The sequence below is a fragment of the Lepidochelys olivacea genome, assembly GCF_965140295.1.
Source record: "Lepidochelys olivacea isolate rLepOli2 genome assembly, chromosome: 15".
In the NCBI taxonomy this organism is placed as follows: Eukaryota; Metazoa; Chordata; order Testudines; family Cheloniidae; genus Lepidochelys; species Lepidochelys olivacea.
The window spans coordinates 15658918-15676217 of NC_140425.1; the positions used below are offsets into that span (position 1 = coordinate 15658918).

The 17300-nt window shown below is 49.9% G+C and overlaps 1 protein-coding gene across 1 annotated transcript; it reads left to right on the forward strand.

Moving 5' to 3' along the window:
- Positions 1-4611: 4611 nt before the first annotated feature.
- DERL3 (derlin 3) lies at positions 4612-16674 on the forward strand. The gene is made up of 7 exons (XM_084649288.1): positions 4612-6507; positions 8331-8396; positions 9109-9182; positions 9809-9902; positions 12996-13191; positions 13870-13960; positions 14573-16674. Exons 1-7 carry the CDS (start codon positions 6415-6417, stop codon positions 14673-14675), a joined length of 717 nt encoding a protein of 238 aa, XP_084505414.1. The 5' UTR covers positions 4612-6414; the 3' UTR covers positions 14676-16674.
- The last annotated feature ends 626 nt before the right edge of the window (positions 16675-17300 follow it).

Sequence of the window (17300 nt, forward strand, 5' to 3'; positions counted from 1 at the left end):
AATCTTCTCACTGCATTTACTTATTCCCTCCCCCTGCATCCTTTAAAACAAAAAGCAAGAAAGAGCTTAAAAAAGAGTGCTTCCCCTTATTTTTTAAAATTGATTGCTGTTTAATAAATTATATTTGCTTTGAACTGTATGTAATGATCAGTGGGTCAGGGAAGCATCCAGTGCAGAGAGAGCACCCTGGAGTGGGGACATCCAAGCCCCTGCCCTAAGTGAACATGACAAGGTTGCAGGTCAAGCCCCCCAGGAATCCTGGGCCCAGCCTTGTTGGGGTTATGAGGACTCTGCCACACAGGAGAGTGAAAGGGGAGCCCTTGAGGTCAGGCAGGCCTCTGGGTAAAGGAAGTGGGAGCGAGGACTCATCATTTCGCTGGGGTAGGGTATAAGCCAGGAAAGTTCCCTACAATAGCGGGACCATTCCCCTGCTTACATCTAGGGTGCGAGTTGGCCAGACACTTGCCTTCTTTATTATATTCATTTTACAGATGGGAAACTAAGGCATAGTGATGTGCCTGACAGAAGAGGCATAATTCTCCTGTCTGTCTGCTGTCTATGGTGTGTATCTAAGCACCATGTACAACGTCCCTCCAAACTCCCACTAGGATTGTTGTGTCAACAAAACAAAGTTTATGAACGTAGGTTAAATTCAGGGTCCAAGTTCACCCTTCCCTCACTCCATCCCTGGGATTCACTCAAGCCACAGTCCAACTCCAGAGTTAATACATCAGGTATCCCCACCTTAGAGCTGTCAGGCCACAGCCCACTTTCTCAGCACTTCAGACCTAGGGGCCTTCTATCACCAAACTGTTTCAGTTTCATATGTACCCACTTGTCTTATTTTTTATTCCTCCCCTGACATAGTTTATTTAACCTCATGATCCTCATTTTCCTGCTGGGTTTTGTTCTTTACCAAATGGCTGGCTGGGGAAGTGAAAAGGAGAGACTCTTCTCCCCCCACCCCACCACTCCCCCAACTGAAGACTTCATTTCCCATTAATGAAGATTTTAAAAGACATCTCAGGGCTCATTAAGAATCTGGTGACAGCTTTACCTTCTTATGCAGAAACTTAACACCAGACCATTTCCCCGGTGGCCAAAGCCCGGATGGCTGCAATGTTAGTTCTGACTCCACTGGAGAGTTCTGGAAAGCATGATCATGCTGCAGCATAAATGGATGTCAAGAGGTTTACTTAGCTCTTTATCAGATCTTCATTTCAAAGGGCATTTCATAATATATTTGAAATGGTTATGCAGGGAGCTCAGTCTCTCTGCCGCCTCCCCAAGAACTGAATGCTAAGCTCTGCTACCATCACCTAGGTGATACCCAGGGACACTGCAGGAGCATGTCTCAGAAATGCACTGGGTGAGTGTAGGGTTGTTGAGAAGTGTCTGGTTGTTATTCTTCTAGTGAACTTTTTCCCATTTACATTGACCACTTATTTCCCTCTGAGTCTGGTGTGATGCCTTCCCTCTGCTGCACAAGAGGAACTGGTCTTTTTCTCTTTAGTAAGAATCAGTTAAAAAAAAAATCTCCCTATGAGAGTGCTAGCAGCAACACCCTGATCGCTGACCTTGCTGCAGCCTGTAAAAGGCTGCAGGCTCCGCTCGGGGCAGCGAAACGCTTTCTGCTGGGGAATTATGAGCACCCAGATGGTAACCACTGCCTTAAGGATGTAATTGGGAGGCTATAAGTAGACGGAACAGGAAGCAAGGGGGAAGCTCAGCTGGTGAGATGTGCTGAGCCTGTATGAAAAGCTCCTGGTACTAGATGCCTGTGCTATGTTGTGTGTGTATAGGTGCAGAGGAATAAAAGGTTCATGGGGTGAATGGCAAACAGCCTGGGTGAGCCTGTGAGGTGACAGAAACAGGCTAGAGCGGTTCTCATCCTGCGGCCTGCAGGCCACTTGCGGCCCAATCAGCACAGAGCTGCGGCCCATGTGACATCCTCAGGGCCATGTAGTATTGGATGTGGCCTGTGGCCCACAATGGTAAATAGGTTGAGAACCACTGGGGCTAGACAGTGTGGCACACTGAGTAGCTACCTGAAAGCGTGCCCTGCGATCCTCCCCCAAATGCTTTACCAAGAGCAAAGTCATTGTGTATCGTCCACTTTGGGGTGGTTTTTTTGCCAGGTTTCCATTAGGCCAAACTGATCAAACTGGTTGGTTGCCCTGATCACAAATCTAGTGAAGTTCAATATTGGTAATGTCCCTTTTTGTGGCATGACATTCACGAGAGTGCACTACATCCTAGGAACAGCCCTGCCGTTCTTATGGTGCAGGAATGACCTCAACAGACTCACTGGCTCTTGTGCTCCAGCGCCAGAGTGATTAATGATGACATGTTTGCCCCCTCAGGGCCTTTCAGGTTTTGTGCAGAGTCCACCTGTAACTGAGCATCCTAGTCAGGAAACGCCTTTCATCTTCTCCATAAATCACTTAGTTGCTCTGGGTCTCTGCCTCGCTGCTGTGTGATGCCTTTGGGGAGTTTTCAGAGGCCCCTGCCTGGATTGGGGGGGGGGGGGGAGGGTGCTTGTGTCATTTCGGACCCCTCTGCTAATCTAATAAAACTGTTAAGAAGCAAAGGCATGTAGCCCTTTTCATTAAAGCTAGCTTCAGTGGTGCTACACTACTGCCATTACATTTGGGGGGTGGGCAGGTAAGGTGTTCCTATATAAATTTACTCAGCTCTTCCGATTTAGAACTAGACAATCAGTGCAGCATGGCTAAAAACTAGCATCTAGGTGCAGACGTTTACTCTCCAGCTCTCATTCAGAGAATCTAAAGAGGGTGCAAATCTAGGTAACAGCATCACACAACCAGATTGCTGCCATGGTGGCTGCAGGGGACAGCTGCAATTCTAGGGAAGCAAGTAACATCTTCAGAGACTGTTCCAGGCAGAGAATCTGGAAGACTGAAATCCACGAGTAGGAAAAATTAATAAAATTCAGCTGGAATTACTTGATTCATATACATTCTCTTGGCTAGGCAGCTGGAGAGCTGTCATCACTAATTCTGACTGTGCACAGTTCTTATTCTCTTTGTTACCCCATCTCCCCAACCTCACCCCAGCCTGCTTTGTCTTAGCCACTTATTATTTCTTACCTTCTAGAGCGTAAGTTCTTTGGGGACAAGAGCCGTAACTTACTGTTTGTGCAGCGCCTAGCCCAATGGGGCTCAACCTGTTGCCTTTATGCGCTACCACAATATGAATAATACTAGTTACTAATACACCTTTTTGGGTGGTTATCTTGGCAGAGAAAACTCCCTTGCAAAACTTCAAGAGATAACACTAAAAATATACCTGCTGACATTTGGAAAAGGATATAAATGCCACAAAAGACCATTTTAGATCTCAGTAAGTAATAAGTGGGCCCTCGAGTGTTGTCCTGTAGTGAGGAGGTGAAAAGCAGGAATTGCATCCTACTTAATTTTCAAGGCTAAATGTGCTTTGAGCTTGTTACACAATTCAGTGAGCTGTTCATACCTACATGTTGTTTGATATGCCTTTTTTTTTTTTTTTAGCTTATCTGTCTTTCTGTTCTTTGCAATAGGAATTGAGAGCGAAATTCTCCCCTGTACAGCAGGCCAGAACAATGCCTAGGCACCACTTAAACAGGGTTTAAGTGGGACTTAAGTACATAGGCATGGGGTTGACCCTTTGTAGATGGGGAATCAGAAGTTGTACGTGCTTCAGCTTGCTTCTTTTTCTTCATTCCTCTGTAAAAGATCCAAAGGTTTAACAGATGCGTGCCTGGTTTTAAATCCGTCTCCGAGGATTATAGGAGTCTACTTGTCTGTACTTTGTAGCCTCCTACTTCAGAGATCCACAGAACTCATTCCCTTCTTTTTGCACATTGTAGTGACTTTCCCCTTGCCATTGCTGATTTTGTTCCCTGCCTGGTGAGAACCCTGGTGCCTTGGGAAACAAGGGTGTGAGATGCACTATTAGGCCTTTCCTAGTCCCTTTTTTGGAAAGGCCTTTTTACACGTGAAGGTTCAGAATCCAGATTTACTGCTGAATGTTACACTCCTGCCCCATCCCAGGCTAGGATCACATTGCAGGGTGGGGGGCATAGGGAACATCCAATGATTCATTTATTAAAAACAGCCCTAGACCATAACTCCAGTTGTAGGGGGGCTGAGCTGGGAGGGCAGGGGTGAGTTCTTGACAAGTCAGCCAGGGGGGCTGTTTCAGATTTTGGCAGTGGAGGGCAATTTTAACCATGATTCCAGGGGCTACTTAGGCACTTGAAACTGTAGGTTTTTTGGCAGATAATTTAGCAATTAGCTGACACGAGCACTGTATCTAATTCCTATGTAAAAAAGAAAATGAAATAAATATTAGGCCCACTCAGCTGTAATACTAACATGTTCTGACATCTTAAGGGCAAGTCACTTAAGGGACACTGGTTAGATTTAAAATGTTTAATGTTTATTCTTACTTTCTTACTAACTCTGCAGAGAGGGAAACCCCATCAGGACGCCTGGATTCTATCTCAGCTCCAGGAGGCAAGTGGGATGTAGGGGGTTATAGCGGGGGGGAAGAGGGGAGCAGAAACATCTGGGTTCTATAAAAGACCATCAGAATGGTCTTACTGTGTAAGACCAATGGTCCACCTAGCCCAGTGTCCTGTCTTCCAACAGGTTTCAGAGTAACAGCCGTGTTAGTCTGTCTTTGCAAAAAGAAAAGGAGTACTTGTGGCACCTTAGAGACTAACCAATTTATTTGAGCATGAGCTTCCAACAGTGGCCAACACCAGGTGCTTCAGAGGCAATGAACAGAACAGGGCAATGGTAGAGTGATTCATCCCATCGCCCACTCCCAGCATCTGGCAAACATAGGCTGGGGACACACAGAATACGGTGCTGGCTCCCTGCCCACCCTGGCAAATAGCCATTGACGGACCTATCCTCCAGGTACTTTACTGGAACCCTGTTATAGTTTTACCCTTCACAACATCCCCTGGCAAAAAGAGTTCCACGGGTTGACTGTGAAGAAATACTTCCTTTTGTTTGTTTGAAATCTGCTGCCTATCAATTTCACTGGGTGACCCCCTAGTTCTTGTGTTACGTGAAGGAGTACATAACATTTCCTTATCCAGTTTTTCACACCATTCATGATTTTATAGACCTCTATCCTATTCCCCCCAACCACCTCTTTTCCAACCTGAAAATTTCCAGCCTTTTTTTTAAATCTCTCCTCAGCGGGAAGCTGTTCCCTACCCCGTATCATTTCTGCGGCCGGTCTGGGTACCTTTTCCGACTCCAATATACCCTTTTTCGACAGGGTGACCAAATCTGCAGGCAGCGCTCAATGCCTGGGCGTACCAGGGGTTTACAGAGCGAGCCTAGGGCAGTTCGTTTCGTTAGGGATCCCCTTCGGCAGGGTTCCCAACAGGCCGCTCGCTCTTTTGACGACCCGCGGCGACTCCCCACTGCGCCTTCTCCACCAGCAGCCGCTGACGTAGCCGCCCCCCCGCCGCCATTTTTTGGTCTGGGGAGGTGGGATCCTGTTTTGCGAGGCGCTTTCCGGCGCGTTTATCAGCGTCGCCGCTGACTGGCCAGTCTCTCCACAAGGCCGCCGGGTCTTCGTGCGGGCACGGACGGGCGCGGCCGCTCCTCTGGACGCCGCCATCCCGCTGCCCAGGCTCCCCGAGGCGGGCGCTCCCCGGGTGGCTCCCGGCCCTGGCCTGAACGGTCCCGAGCGGTTTTGCATCGGCTGCGAACGTCGCCAGCTGCCGGCTCGCCCCTTCCCCCGGCTCGCTTGTGAAGCGCCGGTCCCGCCCGGGGGACAGAGCCACGCTGTGGGCCTCCAGGGGGCGCCGCCCCGCGCCCCTCCAGCCGGCGAAAAGCCGCCGTTCAGCGGCGTCCCAACCCCTCCAGGGGGCCCGGGCCACGCCCACTTCCACGCGCCCACCCCGTGCACGCGTGGGCTCTTCCTATTGGTCTAGGTGCTCTGACGCTAGGGCCCTCTGGTGCGCTGATTGGCCGCCTGTTACAGCCACGTGGCCCTCTCTCCTCCCGCCACAACAACCACCACCCCTGCCAGAAGAGGGGCAGGACTCGTGCGCTCCCACTGGCTCCGGGCCGCCTCACTCTCTGCTCTGTCCCACCCCCACAGAGCTGCGCTTCCCAGTGATTGGTTTGTCGCCGCTGACCGCTCTATTCCCCTCCAGTCAGGGCGAGTTTCTTCCGGGTTGGGGAGGCGGGTGGCAGGCGGTGGTTGGCTGGTGAGCGCTGTCTGTCATTTCCCCCTGGCGCAGCGATTGGCGAGCGGAGGCTTGGGGGTGGGGCTGAGCCTGCCTCAGTCGCTGCGGCCGTATGGCTGCGTTAAAGGGGCCGTAGCGCCGTTTGCCGCCGCCCCGGACCCGCCGCTGCAGGCTGGTGCCGGCTCCCCGGCGGCGCCATGGCCTATCAGGGCTTCGCGCAGGAGTACCTGGGGATCCCGGCCGTGACGCGGGCCTACACCACCGCCTGCGTCCTCACCACCGCCGCCGTGGTAAGGGGGCGGCCGGGGCCAGGGGGCCGCGAGCGGCCTCCCGCCGGCCGGGATCTGCGGGAGCTCGCTGCGGCCCGGCCCAGCTGCCCTCCCCGCGGGGGGCATAAAGCCGCAGTCAGCCGCCCGCCCGCCCACGTGCGCGCTGCCGTGTGGACGCGGGCTCTGACACGTTTCAGCCCCCGCCCCTCCGGGCCCGGCCGTGCCGGGCGGGTGCCCTGGGACTGGCGCCTGTGGGCGGCCAAGTGGGCAATCGGGGTGTGAACGCTCCCGCCGCCAGCCCGGGGGTTACCAGCTCTCCCCAGCCGGCCCCGGGTCGGACCCCTCGGAGGCTCCTTTCGAGTGGACGTTGCTGGGTGTTCTCTGTCCTGCTCACCGGGAGGGGATTTGGGCTGAGGCTGGTCCCTGGGCTGTGTCCTGTACCCTGTGCTCTGCTCCTCAGTGCTAGGGAGGGAGGCAGACGCTGTGCCCGGGACGCCTACCTGCTGGACATTTGGTCTGTGCGTTTGCCTGCTCCTCCTTTCCTGTCTGTGGCAGGGAATGGGATAGTTCAAAAAAGAGCAACAAGATTTTCAATATTCTTCTAGCGCTTATTCCCTAGTTCGAGGCTAAATTCTGCGAATAGTGGAATTGGTGGGCTTGCATTCTGGCTCTCAGCATTTGCATAATTTGCTCTAATTTTCTATTAGCACACACTCTCTTTCTGTCCCACCATCAGCTGGCAGTGAAATCAGTTTGTGACCCGGCCTGAGACAGGGTGCAATATCTAATGCTCTCTGAGGCCAGACTCTGTTAGGAGTAAGATGCTTCAGTAGTCCTGCGTGCAGCTCACCATGTCTTCCCTGAACCATCCTTGCAAATCACCACCTCTTCCCTTGCTGGGTAGGGGTTGGAATGAACAGTATTGTCAGAGGTTGCATTTAATGTCCTTCATGGGATGGCAGGTAGGATGGGTTTGGGAGGGCTGATGTTTTTGCCCGCTCACACACTACAGGTTAGACAAATACCTCTAAGGGCTGGTCTAGATAATACTTAATCCTGTTATGAGTGCAGGGAACTGGACTAGATGACCTCACAAGGTGCCTTCCAGTTCTCCGATTCTATACACAGACACAGTGTTCACCCAAAATCAGAAAACCAAATGGTATCTGCTTGAATAAAGAGCATCAGAGGATGATAAAAAGGGGCTCAGAGAAGCAATAGATACAAGTCGAGCAGCGTGCACGGCAAAAAACCAAAAGAGAATGACTGCTCCATTTATGCAGCAAGTGGCTCATTCCCCACTGAAAACACTTCATACATTTCCACTCCCCCAGTGACAGGGTTCTTTGTGTCTCCAGCAAACTCCACCTTTGTCTCCAAATTGCTCGGACTAAGATCCTTCCACTGAAACAGATTCTGACCATTCCACCTGCATTTGTCTGCTGATCCTTTCCCTTGTTCCTCTGCTGCTTTGTGTCTGTCCTGGCCCCATTCCTCTTTCCCTCAAGCTTCCCGCTTCCAACCTTGCCTGATGTTGTATGCCAACTTCCTTCCCTTCTACCCTCCCAAAAATAAAAAACTACCTTGGTTTGTCAACCATCATACTATTACATAACAACCCTGAGTAGCTGTGCGACCTAATCGCTGTATCCTTTGTCCTCTCCATCCCTCTCTGCATCACTTAATGCTCTCGCTCATGGCATCATGTGTAAAATTAAGTGGCAGGTTTCTTGGTACAAAGTCTGGCATACTCTGGGTGCTGTATAAACAACACTAAGGGCAGCATGACCTGCTTCTCATGTCTCACTCCAAGGTTAAATGGTTGCTCTCTTGGTTTCTTGCAGCAATTAGAATTCATCACCCCTTTCCAGCTGTATTTCAACCCAGATCTGATTTTCAGAAAGTTCCAGGTGAGATTCTTTTCTTATAAGGGGTCAATTTTCCACTGAGTCCTTCATTCTTTTCCTAGCCTGATAATCCAGAGATTTCATGAGCTGGAGCCAGCAGGCCAGCCCAATTTCCCTATTTCCTTATCACCAGGAGCCCTACTAGCCTGGAGGAGCTTCTTTATTCCAGATACTCTCTTGTGCTCTGTCTGGTGGTGAAAGTGGCCGCTGGGCCTTGTGGGACTTTTTCCCACTAGCAGAAGTTTGGAGTTGTGGCTATAGTCAGACAGTAGTGTTTTCCCCACCCTTCTCTGCCCCACGCCACAGTGGGTTCTTTAGGTCCCTTTCCTGTTTTACTCAGATCCTACTAAGACTGTCAATCCAGTCCCCTTTCAAGAAGAAGGTTGGGTGAGATTTATGACCATCTAGTCTCTTGAGGATGGATGGGGGAAGCTCTTCTTTAGGAAGGAGTCTTGCCTTGGGTGGTGGGATCATAAATTGTCTCTTCCCTTGGGGAAGGTGTGGAAATATCACTCACCAAGGAGGAAAGACTGTCTGGCTCTGAGAGGGTAGATGGAATCCATAGGAGGTGGGTAAGACAAGCATCTAGTTTTGTGGGGCTGATTACTGAACAGGGTAAATGGCTGTATGGAAGCACATAGGTGCGGGGGACCTTCCAAACTGGGGAAGAGATATGGCTGTCCATCTCGTTCTTTTCCTGTCTCTTCTCTTACAGATTTGGAGGCTGATCACGAACTTCCTCTTTTTTGGGCCCTTGGGATTCAGTTTCTTTTTCAACATGATATTTTTGTATCCTTTGGTCTCAGCAGCACTTTCTGCTCCCTTTTCATTTTAAATGTGACTCTCCACTCGCCCACCTTCCCGATCTAGTTGGCTTGTATCATCAGCGGGGCGGGGCTGGGCTGTTGAGTTCCCCTTCCTCAAAAGTCAATTTCCAGACAGGGTCGCTCCAGAGCCTGTTGGTGCCTTGGGATGGGAGATGGCCAAGCTCACTGCTGAAGAGATCCAGCTAGCCCATCACTCATTCAATCTGCCATCCAAAGTACCTGTCAGGCTGGGGCAACCCCCCTTGAGGAATGCCTAGTGTGATATCAGTGAGGCAGGCAATGTTAGCTGCCACCAGAGACTACAGAGCCATACCAGCTCCTGGAACTGTGCTGTCCATGGCCAGTGCAGTGTGGTTTCTGCAGCCACGCTGGGCAGAGGTGACTCACTCTTTCCCTGAGTCTGGTAACACAAGACAAAAGATGAATCTCACTGCTCTGGCTCAGGGACTTGGGCAGCTGGCTGGCAGCTTCCTCTCATGAAACCTCTTGTGGTAGCTTGTTGGCAAACCCCTGTGGTTCAGCCAGTGATGCAGGGCAGCCAGCTGTTAAGTTTCCTATACTGCAAACCCTCTCGTTTCCTGCTCTCAGGTACAGATATTGCCGAATGCTAGAGGAAGGCTCCTTTCGGGGACGGACTGCAGACTTTGTCTTCATGTTTCTCTTCGGGGGATTTCTCATGACAGTATCCTTTGTTTGTTTGAGTAGGTCAAGGCCCTCTGGGCTGCTGTCCTATGACACTTTGTGAATAGGCTGCTAGTCCACTGACTCCTTGTACCAAGGACCTTCTTAAGGTCTTCTGTATGCCTCTCTACATTCTGGTTGGCTTTCCCATAAAGTAGGACAGGTGGCTGCCTAGAGTGGCAAAACTTGGACTGCAGGACGTGAGGCTCATGTTTCCCAAGGCAGACAAATTCTGGAGCCACCAGGCTGACAGATGCAGTCTCTGCTCCTGCTTTTCTCACGTACAGCAGCCTCTGTCTGTGCAGGCTCTCAAATGGTGGACTGGCAACTCCACAGGCTAATTCCTTTTGTTGTACACGTCTGTTCGTACTCCCCAGGCCCTGAAAGGACTCGTCTAAGATTTATGCTCCAGCTACAAAAAGTTAATTTTTGTTTCTTCCACTGATCACAGGAGCTCTGATGTATCTGGAGGGGTCACATATAATTTGGACAGGGGGGCAGGATGTTGTGTAATCAGGGATGCAGGAAGCTGTCCGATCAGTAGGCTTCACTGGAAATGGAGTCATATAGCTCTTACCAGATTAAGTAAAAACCTTAAGTAACGTTACTGAGCTATGAGGTTCCTGTTCCCATATCTCTACACTGATCCATGCTGTCATCTCGGGGGGGGAGGGGGGAGAGTTACTGCCCAATAACAGTTCACACTGGAGTGTCTAAGTGATTGGAATATGGGTAATTTAGAGAAAATAGCAGCAATTAAAACTTTTAGCTCCAAGCTTCCAGAGTGCGTGGGACTGACGAAGGAGCTGCCTGCATGTAGCTGAAGGCAGCTTGGCCCTGAATCTTTAGTAGACTGCGTACCGTAAGTCTCTGCACCGTGATGGTATAGCTCATGGGCATGACCAGGGCTACTTCTGATTTTTGTACCTAGTGTGAACATTGTTTTAAGCTTTGGAACCATTTTAAAGTAAGAAAAACATGTCTGGGAAGGACAAAAAACTCCTTCTGCAGAGAAGCCTGCTGCCATCTGTTGCAAGGTGCACTCAGAGAAGGGTGTTAAACGTGTATCTAGATGGAAATGAGCTGTATCAAAAGATGCACTTTCCCTAAAGCTGTGTGTATTTTCATATGCAAATGCTGAGCAGACTCCGACATCCAGGTGCAGTGTCTGTAAGTGCTTCGCTAGGCAAATGCCAATGCATCTGTGGTGTCCACACTCTTGACCTGCCAAGACTGAGTCAGAGCCCCTGAGCACAGCAGGGGAAATGATTGGGAAGCCCAGAGTCTCACCTCTGCAAACCTGCAGCTAGGCTTTAGGGCCATTGGCATGTTAGAAACAAACCACCCATCTCCCTTCCAGGGAAAGGATTCTAATTGAGAAGAGGGTATGGTTTATCTTGGACAGAACTCTCTTGCAGAGGACAAGTGTGAGCGGCTTGGATGCAGATAAATGTCAGGTCCACCTCTTGTGCTCAAAACATGAAACTTAACTTGAAGAAGTGGCCTGGCTGGCTCCTAAGCATTGTAATGGGATACAGAATCTCTCTCCCTCTAGGGCAGCCATTCAGACCTAGCCCAGGGTAGTAGTTATAATCCTCAGAGCTCTGAAGATGAGTTTCCTCTCAGTCCACATCCCACTCGACCAGTGTCCATGAAATGAAAACTACTGTGTCGCACTAACTGGCATCCTCAGCAAAGAGCAAGGAAGGGCTTCCCATGGATACTGACCTACCTACCTACCCCTCACAGCCTTGGAAGGCAGCTTGGTGTTGAGGGGAGGGCATGGTACAGGGAGCTGGTGGAGATGGCTTCTATTTTGGGATCTGGCACTGACTCACTGGGACCTAGGCAAGCTGACCTCTCTCTGCTAGCTTCCCCATTGGGGGAAAGCAGGATCATTCTACTTACAAAGAGCTTGGAGCTCTTTTGTTGAAGTACTGAATCATGGCGATATTAAAACCACTCCCTTCAGAGCAATGGTGAGGGGCTAATGAACAGCCCCTGCTGCTGCCTCTAAGGGTTTTATAGAGGGCTTGGGGCTCCCTGCTGTCAGTCAGGCTGCTTCCACTAGCACTAAGTTCATGCTCTGTAGATTTACAGGAGAGAATTAACAAAATAGGGTTCTCCTGTGAGCTGAGCAAGTTGGACACTTACCATAGTGGCAATAACCATCAGTTTGGATATTGCTCCTGAAGAGCCAGGCGGTTTTCCAAGGGAATAACCGCTGTTTGTGCTATGCCTGCCCTGGGGTGGAACATGCTCTTTCTCTGCAGAACGGCACGCTGACTAATTCCTGTTGCAGCCACTGTTACGGAGGGTTGGGTGCAAGGCGGGGTGAGTATGGGGGCTGTCTCCATGCACAGGAGAGGGGTGAACTTCTGCAGGATAAAGCTGGTGACTTGTCCGCTCATTTTGCTGTCCAAGTTAGCTGCATCCAGACCGGCCCTGCTCACAGATTCATATGGGGCCTGGGTCTAAGGAGACCTGTCGTGTCCAATCTTCCATCTTGCACAGAGGTTTTCGGCAAAACACTACTAACACCCCTGGAAGCTTAATATCTAGTGATGAAGCCTCAATTATTGCACCAGGCAGTTTCATGTCTCTTCCAGGCTATGGAACACTTCTCTAAGTTCATTAAAGAAAAACTATGTCCAGTGTAGGAATATTGTCCTCTGCTGCAGGGGAGGCCAGTGTCCTGGAAAAGTGGAGGGGGGGAGGGGTGCTGCAGAAGTGAGGGTGCACAGCCCTTTCTTGCCACAAGCTCACCCCAGGCAGCACAGAGTAGCTGAGGTGTAAATGACACTGATCCAGTGCAGGTTTTGCTACCTGGGGAAGGTGAGGACACAGCACTGGGCAGAGGGATTGGTGTGCCCCAGACCTCATGGAAGGAGTTGCGAGTTGCATGGGCTCTCTCTCACTTATGTAGCGGACTCCAGTACACTGAAATCCTAGGCAGCTGCCCAAGTATCTAACTAATGTGTCAGAACTTCAGGCATTTGTCAGGGGCTTATGAGATTGTCCCATCTTCTGTCCTGCTGCTCTGGGCTGTAGCATAAGCAGAATGTGCTGTTCTCCTTGACTCTGTAGCTCTCAGCTCTTCGGCCTCTTTGCAAGCCTCTTCTTCCTGGGCCAGGCTTTCACCATCATGCTGGTGTACGTGTGGAGCCGCAGGAACCCTTACATCCGCATGAACTTCTTTGGGCTTCTTAACTTCCAGGCCCCCTTCCTGCCCTGGGTTCTGATGGGATTCTCTCTGCTGCTGGGCAATTCTATCATCATTGATTTGTTGGGTAAGAGGACACGGAGCACCCTTTGGAAGGGTGGTGTCTGGGCATGTACAGCTCTCCCAACTGTGAGTCCAGCGGTTTACATCACATGGCCTGGGTTCACTCTTGGTGGCATGCCCTTTCTCAGAGGAGAACAGCTGGCCTAGTCTGATTGATTGATTGCCACAGACACCCAAGTTCAGTCTCACTGTTGAACTAAGTGCACTTTGTATAGCACCTGTGTATTGTGCCCAGGAGGCACCAACGACTAGCTTGGGATGGTGCCACCTATGAATCCACAGCAGAGCTGGCTCTTCAGGAATGGGGATGGGAAGAAAATGTGCTCTAAGCTGACACTCATGCCCCACTCCTTCTGCCCTCCCAGTTCTGTTTTGTTGTCCATACCCCAAGAGTTCTCTGCAGCCATGCTTTACTTTGGAGCATAAAGCACGAGTACATTCAAAGCCAAGCCTTTGCTAAAGGCGACACCCCCCCCCCACCCTCCTCACACACAGAGTGGTGACTCACACAGGGCTCTCCCAGCTGGGTATGTAGAGGCAATGCAGCTGTCTCCTGGGACAGCTGCTTACAGGTAGCTCTTCTCCTGTCTCAGAACTTCAGCGAGCAGCTAGTTAGCTGCCCTCCACCCCCAGGGAAGAGGCATGTCTGAGGGTAACACTTCTGCCTTCATCTTCTCTACAGGAATTGCAGTGGGTCATATTTATTATTTCCTTGAAGATGTTTTTCCCAACCAGCCTGGAGGGAAGAAGTTGCTGCTCACTCCAGACTTCCTGTAAGTGAAATTCTAGTAATTTTTCCTGGATCCAATGTATCATCTACACCTCCAAGGGTTTTTTTCCAAAGCAAAATAGCTAACCTGCCTCAGTGCTGGGAGACAACCTCAGCCTCACGCGGGCTGGTCATGTCTCCGAGCAGGTTACTAACCAGGCAGTGCAAATGCTGACAGCTGTCCACATGCAACCCTGTCTGTTGTGGAAGGCGCCACATGCCTCAGACTGCTGTCCTAACTGGCAATCTGTACGTGCTCTGCTCCGGCTTGAATGCTTTGACTCAGGCCCCCTTGTTACTGGGAGTCAGGCTTCCCATGGAAGGAAGTGGCCCTTGTTGGACACTTGAGCAATAAGATATTATGGCACAAGGGCAGCTCCAGGCTTGATAACTGAAGTACAGCGTATGGGTAACTGGATCAAGTCGTTGGAGGGTAGACAGGAATGCATAGGCTTTTTCCCTGACTCAACTGAGAACTGTGGAAACCCCCCTGGTGCAATACATGTAGCTGTCCCTGAGAGTAGATTTGGTTCCTAGAAGGGATGGGGTGGCTTTCATCCCTCACACCTAATTCTTACTGTTCACTTCTTTTGGGGATGGGCCTGTTCCCTGCCAGGAAGCTGGTATTTGACACTCCTGAAGAAGATCCAAACTACAACCCCCTTCCTGATGATCAGCCAGCTGCTGACCAAGACCAGAACCAGCCGCCGCCTCAATAGTGGGGGAGAACCTGCTCTTCCCCCACGTGACCGAACTCTTCTCCTTCCTGCTGGACTGATACTGTGCCCTGGGTAGGGGGAAAGCTTTGCCATGGACAGATGCTGTCTGAAGAACAGCTCCAGTCACTAATTTTAGTCTGTATCACTGTTCCTTGGGGATAACTTATTTCCCAAGTTTTTCCTTGGAGTGTCATTTACAAACTGAATGGAATTATGTAGATGTATGTGTACAGAAGTGGTGTAGGGAGGGGGTAGAGGCTAGCCCCTGGCTACAGTAAATCCCACAGCAGCCTGGGCCTCAAATGATCATCCTAGTCTAGTTCTGCTACAGCCATGCTGCGTGCCAAGTCACCTTTCTCCTTGGTATGCCCCTGGTACTCCCTCCTTCCCAAAGGCTCCAGTAGTTGCTTTGTGCCATTGAAGTGCTTGATGCTCTAGGTATTACTCAGATGTAGCAATGCAGCAAACCCTAGGACTGGAAAATCACAGCAGGGAATGGTTCATTGCCTTGGTTCTGCTCCTCTTTCCCCTTCCATTCTCCCAGCTTCTTTACATTAAAGTTTATATTTTTCAAAGGCTGAGCTATGCCTGGTAGGGCAAGAGGCACCCAGGGCTGTTATGCAGAACGGTTATTACTTACACCTAGGAATGAAGCCCTTGCTGAGTGTCAGGGCCTAAGTTATTTCAAATTCAGCTCAAACAAAGGGAAGATGTAGACTAGTGCACTTGCCCAGCTCCAGGAGAGCCCACCACAAGGACAGATGGGAGCTTGAGTGCTGCAGGGAAAGGAAACAAGCAATGCAGGTGCCAGACAGGCTGAAGGAGATGCAGAATATTGAAAGACAGCAGCAAAGCCCTCTTAATGTAAAATACTTGAACAGCTGCTCAGAGCTGAAAGTTTTCCAGTCTCCTCTAATCATGGTACAGTGGCTCATGTTAAATTACTGAATTTAATAGTGACAAGGTTTGCCCCTGTACAGCCCAGCAATAACTTTTAGGCCTTATCTACAGCCACCAAGTTGCACTGGTTTAAAAGCCCACTGTATTATACCCATGCAAGTGCCTGTGAATTACATCTGAAAGCTGAACAGTTTTGGATCCACACCAAGTTGAACCACTTAAAGCTGAATAGTGTGTGTGTCTGGACCAGGCCTAAGTATTTCAAAATATAAAGTTTGCATTATGCAGCCACCTTTGTGGGGCTGGCTTGTGTCATAGTGCTTTGCAAGCTTTGCAACCAGAGCCACTAGACAAACAGTAACGAGTATCAAGTTAGCAGAAGCAAAATGGTGCAGGAGCCTTAAGGCTCAGGAAGCTCAGCCCTTCACTTAATTCTCTGCAGTTTATGTCAAGTGCTGCTCCCCGAGGAGAGGCTGAAGCCTCCTTACCACAAAGTAGGCATAGTCTTAGTACCCACCAAATGAAAAATCCATTGTAATCAAGCTCCATTCAAAGGGAGGGGAGACAGGGAGATTTACTCATCATTTACATTCTAAGCTTAGCTGTGTATAAATGCAGGTTTTGGCTGTGGGACTCCCCCCATGTTGGAATAACCTGTTGATGAAAGGTAAGAGGCAAAGACTAGCAGTTGATCAGTGTAAGGGTTAAGGCTGCAGTGATAAAGCTGCTGAGTTTGCAAGTTCATGGCTTCTGCAAACTCTGAATTTTTATTCTTCCCTCCTCCCAGACTCAGCTGTTTGAAAGCAAACAGGTTTCTATGAACTGGGGTTGCCAATGTGCAAGACAAAGCACGATAATTCTCATGCTAAAAGGAGATTTCTGACAAAGCTAGAAGCGTGGGTTGATTACGCTGGAATAGGTTTTACAGCCTCCTTTAAGCACACCAGTGTCAGATTGTCAATGTAATCTGTGCTGCTTGCAACATTGTCTCTTGGTTTCCCAGGAGGAGTAGGAGTGCAAGCTCGAGCAAAACAGCCAACAAGCCAGCAGCTTGGCTTTGATTCTATTTAAAAAAATAAAATAAAAAGCTGACCATGTGTATCTTGTTTAAAACAGCCAAATTAAACTCCTCCTGGGAAAGGGCAGGTCTCTGCATTCTCACCAGCTTTACAGAATCCTGGCCCCAAAGTGTTAATGGCACGTGCAAATACAGCTTTATTCCTGGTGAGAACTTAGTTAATTCATTAGCTGCAAGGGAGGGACTGACTGCACAGGATCATGCACAGTGGCGGCTTTTTACTGAAGGAAAGATGCAATTTCAGCAGAGAGTCTGTAGTCTTACCACCAGTTCTGGGACTTGAGGTATTCTCCCCAACTTTGGCTTCCAACCAACACGCTCTGACACTAGACAGAGATGAACTTCAAAGCCTACCTGAAGCCATGGACTATACCATGCTCACCAAGCTAACCAGCCATGGTCCATTCACTGAGACATAATTACAGACACAAAGCTAGTTCTGATCACCCTGAGTGCACTAAACAAACAGCTCCTTCATGATCCAGACAGCGTCAGCATTCACTCTGTGTAGTTCTCATGATCTTCACCATTCCCACCTCAGTGAGTCACAAAGCCCAGTCCTCTGGTAAAAGACAAGGCCTGGGCAGGATTCCCTTTGAAGCTTATTAGATCTATTCCAAATGAGCAGCTAGAGGACAGGACTCCCT